Here is a 7269-nt window from a genome sequence, read left to right on the forward strand (position 1 = left end):
AACGTTACCGCGTCCAGTGGGCAGGAGCCAAAAGACGAAGCAATAATAAAAAATTGTAGCATACATACATTGTAAGAAATGTATAACCATGAGGACTAAAGAATAACTGGACAGTGTACTACATTTTGCATTATTAATATGGTGCCATTGAGCCCATAGTTTAACGACAAGCACTAATGGTTTCACTCTCCAGTCAACTGTAAAAATATTTATATAAATAGTGATTACAAATATTTTAATACATACAAGATATCCCAAAATTTGCAAGTGAAGTACAAGACGTGATTCTTTACGCTAAAAGAAATTTTTTCCTTTAGCTAAATTCCGTCCAACAAATAGTTTTTTTTGCAGGAAATACAGGTTGAAGTTAACTAATGAGTGCTCTTACTTATGGCGCTGAAGGCGTCAGCGTGCGCTTCTCAGTCACTTGTACCTAGTTCTTAAACTACTTGCGTATTATATTATTTTAAATATTAATGACAAAAATAAGTAAATATTGTTTTTATTCCTTACATAATAAACGAATAAAAGAAATAAAAGCAAAAATATAAGTAAAAAAATAATAAAAAAGGTTAAAAGTAATTTTAATTTAGTCAACTTTTGTCATATTCTCTAAGCAACACATTATGGAGAAAGTTCAAGGACTAGGTGACCATACAAGTGACTAAGGAGCACGCGTCAGCCTTCAGAACCGTAGATACGAATTCGTTAATTTCAATCTGCTCTCCTGTAAAAACTATTTATGTCAGACGCAATTTTGCTAAAGGAACATGTTTCTTTTAGCACAATCACATCTTGTACTCTGCAAATTTTGGAATGCCCTGTATATACATTATCAACACAGACGCGTGTAGACGCAAAAATTATTTATTGAACTTACGTTTTGAATAACAATATAGCAGATGCGTGTTCTTGATGCCAACAGAATTGTTACAATTCATATCGACTTTAAATTTTCGTATAGCATCAACAAATGTTATAATGGGTACTTTTGCATGTATCATATCGAGTTGTTCAACAAAATCTGCATACAAAGGACAAAAAATTGTAAAATTATCATTAAAAGATAGCTTATATAAACGTATCAAGATACATTTTTAAGAATGTTATGCAATATTTATAATTTTACACACCACTTTGTTTAAGATGTTTTAGCACTTCCGTTAAATGTTCTATAGCTATACATCTTGCATCCAATTCAGTATTTTTTATTAAAAGACATACATCGACATCGCTATCATTTGACCCAAACCCATTCATTGTCGAACCACCCAAAAATACACAACAATTTGGATATACAGTCTAAAAGTATAATTTATTAATATGATTAAACAGCAAATATAATATTAGTATGTGTTATTTCAAATTTTGTTTTTAAATATATCTTAGTTATATTTCATGTTGCCATATTAAGTCTCATTTCTCTCTCTTATACTTTACCTTAACATACGTATTAAGCTGCTTCCATAGCATCATTTTCTTTTTATACGTGGCTTCAGTTTGTTGATTCGTAATAAATTTACGCCAAATTTGTTCGGACAAATCATCCCATAATGATCCAGTAACAAGGTTACTTGGCGTAGAAGTTACTTGTACTAAATGAGATCTGGCAAGAAATCTATCAGGGGCCGAAATGCACCCGGGAAACATATCGTAATTAGATACTTCGGAATATTTACGATTTCGTGAAAATCTTTGCGAGGGTGCATTTTCATTCTTGCCTGAAAATCAAGTTTAATTAATTCGAGGTATAAATTCTTTTTTCTACCGCATTTTATAATTTCAATCTAAAGTATATTATCATATGTTATTAAATAGAGTTTATGTGTACCTGATAAATATCTTCTTCTGTTCTGATAATTTTGCATATGTGCTCTCGAAGTAGAATTGGTAGTATCATAATTACTGTTGGATCGTTGGGTTGGATAAAACTGATGTGCAGAGGTATTTGAAATTAAACCATTTGTTGTATTATATGCTCTGTTATCTGGATGTGCCTTATGATGCTTTTTACTAAAAATTTAATTGATTAATGATTTATATGTATATATACACACACACGAACACGCACGATAGCCTGGCCACAAAAGGTGGTCTGTTTTAAGTTTCCCCTGTGTACATTTATGCTTATATGCGTTATAGATTCTTGTTTATTAAAATTATAAAGATTTTACTCTTTTTTTATTCCTCTTTTCACTTTATCTTTTGCTATATATTTTTTCTCCTATTTTATTTACCCAAACTTTGCCTACCCTTTTCTCCTCTTTTGTATTCTTTCTTTTTATAATCAGTAATATATAGTTCATAGACTTTTTCGAAAAAAAAAAAGAAATATAAACTTAGTTGAAAAAAAGGATAAACAATGTCTGGAAAGCAGGCAGTAACAAATAATTCTAAAAATACAGAATAATTACTTTAGCCACTGTCCTCTTACTGAAATTGTAGAATCTCGTTCATCTGAAGATTCTGTTAAACTATTGTCAATATAATGTTTGCTTGGTGTTGGTGAACGAGAACTAAACCCACTATCGCTATTGTATGCCTCATATTTCGAGAAATTCCTATACGAACTCCGTCGGCTATTTCTGTTATTCCAGCTTGGTTTTTTTGTCGAATTACTATTTGTAGGTTGCTTGAAATTGTAGTTTGAGAATGGTATAATTGACGAGTTGCTGGATGTATTCATACGTCTTTCCCAATTTAAAGAAGATGAATTATTGTTTGATTGCATGTATTCTATACGTCGTAATGAGGGTACATCGACTCCTATTAATTGTAATAAATCCAGAGGAGATCCTGTCTGTAAGAACATTACTTGTATAGTCCCACAAAGAATAGAGAGATATCCTACTAGTATATAAAATTTATAAATAAAAAATCTAATTATACATGACGATATTTAAGAGCCTTTGACAATATATTTGAAAATACAAAATATATTTACTTACATTGACGAAAGAATTGCTAATGCATACAAGTTAATTGCATGCTAAAATATATGTTAGCACATAGTATATAGAATTTCGATTTAATCCAAAAGATTGCTTAATGTACCTGTATCGTACGATGCCTGTTATGTCCAGAGATATTCGGACCGTATTGTGGGAAGTCAGATTGATGTAATGAATTTACACCGTTAACATGCAGAGTGTGATTTTGTGCCGACGGACATTGTCCATTATTTGTTTGGTGGCCTCCCATTATTTGTACCACCATTTGCGACGGAAATACAGTATGATACATAGTCAAAATAGGTATACAAATATCAGAATCTCTCTCTCTCTCTCTCTCTCTCTTTCTCTTGAATTGTTTATTTAATTCTTAATATAGCAATATATTGGCGTTTACTTAATGGCACTCATAGATGTTTTTAGCACTTATAAGGCACCCGATGCTAGGATTATTAGTAACTGTATCTTGAAATAATTTATAGTTTATCAAATTAATGTCTACATGAACACTTAGGAAAGCTTCAAGCTTCTTGTGTTACTTTTCTTTCTTTTTTTTCCGTTTGTGTATATTTTATCTTTTTATATTGCAGTTTCGCAATATTATGTTGTATCTTTATGAGATTTTACTATGTTAAATCTAAAAGTTAACAACAGACACATATATATACACACGCAGAATAATTCAGTACTATAAGGAGATGAGATTGTATAGTGAAATTAGGAATTTTGAAATAATGAGACGCTACAATTCACACTCTGTCTATCTCTTGTCATAGAATTTATAAATATATATGCGTGCATGTGAAATGTGCAGAGCTGTAAACACAAATTGTAATATAAATTAATGACTACGCTTAACGAACAAATAATTTCAAACACATACTACAACAGCATTGCATTAGAGGAAATTAAATTTATATGAGACAAACAAAATAGCCTGGTTTGATTTTCAATCGACCATCAGATTCACTGGTCTCAAATTTGAGTTACTTATATTAATTCTATAGTATATACAACTTTGCCTGTGCAAGAGGTACGCTTCTAAAGTTTAGTTTCCAAGTGCTTTCGTCATGTAATGTGCCGTTATTCCATCTATCTTTTCCTCCCCCTTTCTCTCCCAAAGTTTCAGATCAGACGCGAGATACAATTTTCTCGTTCTATCACAATCTCCTAAAAGAAAAACAATATTTGTCATGTAACGCATTGTTGTCGAAAGATTTATTTTAAAAATGATCTTGAGACATAAATTATAATAGAATTATCTCACACAACTCATGTTAGAATAGGACCAAATTAATTGGTTTTTGCTGCTTGCAATACACATTATCTGATATTATTTTTTATAATAAATTCTATTAAAATTCATTATAAAAAATACAATGTTAATGATCTGTCAAAGAATGCTAGAAACAATACTAAAATACATATATATATATATATATATATATATATATAAAGACAGAATCATATATTGTGGGACATTAAGGACGGAAGACAAAGGATACATATAAATAAATGTGAAAGTTAATCAAAATTTATTCTAATCTTGTATTTTCCCAAAGAATTACAAATGTACATTGGTGCTTTTGGGACTTACAAGACTAAAAGATTGCTGCATCGTGTAATATGTGAAACAAACATTAAAAATAAATGTTTATCTGTTCACATTAACCAATTTGCAATGAATGTCGTATTCTAATTCTAATGCACATAAATTGCCTACAAAAACATTAACAAATACAACCAATTTGTACAATCACACATGGAGCTTGCGAAATTTGAAGACTGCTGCGTCTTATAGCAAACATTAGAAGTAACTTTTGATAAATGTTTAGTATAAGTGCGTCCTCTTCGATTTTCTCGAGCTCGTGTACCTCCAAAGTGTGGCAATCGAGTCTGCTTGAAAATAATCCCCTCTTGTTCAATGCGTTCTTCGTGCGTTAAGCCTTGTGTCCACGATCCAAGAACTTGGTTCAAGTTCTAGTTTCGAGAAATGTGTAGCCAATCAACCTGCAGCTATTCCATAAAAGCTGCAAGGTGATTGGCTACGCATTTCTCGGAACTAGAACTTGGACACAGTTCTTGGATCGTGGACACAAGGCTTTACAAGCATATTTTTAACATATACCATACAGTTTTCTTAAAAAGCAATGTGTGCGTAACACGTTTATTTCCGTTTTAACGATACCCTAATAGCACAGTGCATTGGCTAAGCATTGATCCGAGGGGTAAACCGCTGACCAAAATCACGTACACCAATGCCCACTAATGCCCAGTGGGTATTATCTTATTATATCTTTTTAGTGCCCCGGCTAGGTCTAATGCCTAAATGCCCAGTATTTCCGCAAAAATGAACACAGCAATGCCCCTTGGCGGTTTACTCCTCGCATTGACCCAATATTGGTTATATTGGCAATACACTGACCAGTATTTTCCAATGTAAATCCAATACTGGCCATGGAAGAAATGTAAATATTGCATGATAATAATTATATAATATTAGATTTATGTTGGAAGTAAATTGGCCGATATCTAATGCAACAAGAGTATTCTGGAATGAGTGATCTATTGTTCTGGCTGTTGCCGAGAGAGAGGTGCGTTTGGGTGAATCCTTGGGTTTGTTTTCTGTTCCTGCACTGGTGAACTAGTGCAGTAAGCTAGAATGAGAAAAATATGCTTGTCTTACTCCAATTTATTGCACTAGTTCACTAGTGTAGGAACAGAAAACAAGCCTCTTGTCTCCTTCTAGTACTACCTGATTGGATAGTCGCATATAAATGACGAGAAGAAGGGCGTCACTTATATGCGATTATCCAATCAGGTAGTAGTAGAAGGAGACAAGGATTCACCCAACGCACCTCTCTCTCGGCAACAGCCAGAACTATAGGTCACTCATTCCAGTATGTATAGAGTTCACTGCCTTAAGAGGAGGCGTCCATCTTACAATAGGCTTGTTTTCTGTTGCTACACTGGTGAACTAGTGCAATAAATTAGACCAAGACAAGTATATATTCTTTCTCATTCTAGCTTACTACAATAGTTCACCAGTGCGGCAATAGAAAACAAACCCAATGTTGGACCAATGTTGGGAACATTAGGTTTACATATTTCCCAACATCGCGCTAATATATTGTGTACTACTAGGGTAATTGAGTTTTGTTGAAATACGCTTATAAAAGGGTACGGGACACTCGAATCTTTCTCGACCGTTTTCTATATCCATTCCTGGCTCTTTTCGCGTCGCAAGGTTCATTTATGATGTTCCTTGAACATCAACAGCAAACGTTGACGTCACGCGACGGCTGACGCGAGAAAAAGTCGAGTGTTCCGAGATAGATTCCCTTACCTATAACGGTATTGCTGTGTCAAAATGCGCATGTAAAATGGGGGGGTTATCAAGAGACCGAGACGAGACTGGACAATTTTCTCGAGCCAGTTCGGTTTCCGCACGTCGGGATACACGTGCGAGTTTTTATAAGAGGCCAAAGAGAAGGTGATGCTCACGCGGCGAATGTTTACCTCGCCAGTGTCTCCCCGATTTCGCGGACGCGATTTGGAATCCCTGTTGTTCGCTCTCCACGGAGGGAGGCCGGGCGAGGCGTCGAACGCAACCCTCGGCGATACCCTCTTTCGAGAAGACGCACGCTCCAACGGAAACCACCTGCTCGAGTTCGACACGTGCACAGGACTACGCGCGGCAGAGATAACACGCGGACAACACGAAATACTTTCCAATTACGACAATACAATGGCGAGGAGAAGCAGTAGGAGGGGGGGGGAGGCTCGCGAGATAACGCGAGATCGAGGAGAACAAAGGGGGACAAACGGCGTCGCACGAGACAAACATAGAGCGAGGAAGGGGAATTACCGGTACCTGCATGACTGCGGCCGCCATGTTGTCCTGACTCCCGGCAATTCCCGGTCCCTCGGACGAGCACGGGGAAGGAAAGGTTGCGGGGGGGGACTACCTTTTAGCTCTGGGGGCCGCGCTCACGGCGCGCTCGCGTATCGGAGAGATACGCAGGGTTCGCTTGATCGTGATCGTCCAACTCGGTCGGCTCGATCCGCCAAACGCTCGGCTGTGGATTCCTCCCGGAAGCGCGCGCGTCCCGTCGACGACGAGGATCCTTCTCCGCTTGATGACACGACACGCCTCCCCGTATACCCGCGCCCCGCGGCTACCAACACAAATCGCCGCACCAGCCTTAACTCACGTCGGACGTTTGAATTTTCAAATTCCTCGGCGAGCAATGGACGGTCTCTCGTCTCGCGTGCCTGACGACTCGGCCACGGGGCGGTGCTAGCGGCGTATTATGGC

General features: G+C 36.5%; 1 protein-coding gene across 4 annotated transcripts in view; it reads right to left on the reverse strand.

Annotated features, from left to right (window-relative positions):
* Positions 1–7264, reverse strand: part of LOC105566937 (poly(A) RNA polymerase gld-2 homolog A-like) — a 10736-nt gene extending 3472 nt beyond the window's left edge. Inside the window, exons 1-9 of one of the 4 annotated variants that reach the window (XM_012021379.1) lie at positions 6920–7264; positions 3974–4121; positions 3055–3767; positions 2415–2800; positions 1832–2013; positions 1441–1721; positions 1134–1302; positions 881–1024; positions 69–197 (exon numbers count right to left, since the gene is read on the reverse strand). In XM_012021379.1, the coding sequence (XP_011876769.1) occupies positions 69–197; positions 881–1024; positions 1134–1302; positions 1441–1721; positions 1832–2013; positions 2415–2800; positions 3055–3243 (1480 nt within the window). In that variant the 5' untranslated portion in view covers positions 3244–3767; positions 3974–4121; positions 6920–7264. The other 3 variants (XM_012021378.1, XM_012021381.1, XM_012021380.1) reach the window with 3 other exon arrangements.
* Positions 7265–7269: the final 5 nt, after the last annotated feature.

This window comes from Vollenhovia emeryi, unplaced genomic scaffold (genome assembly GCF_000949405.1).
Source record: "Vollenhovia emeryi isolate VEMERY1.0 unplaced genomic scaffold, V.emery_V1.0 DF939141.1, whole genome shotgun sequence".
NCBI classification, from domain to species: Eukaryota; Metazoa; Arthropoda; class Insecta; order Hymenoptera; family Formicidae; genus Vollenhovia; species Vollenhovia emeryi.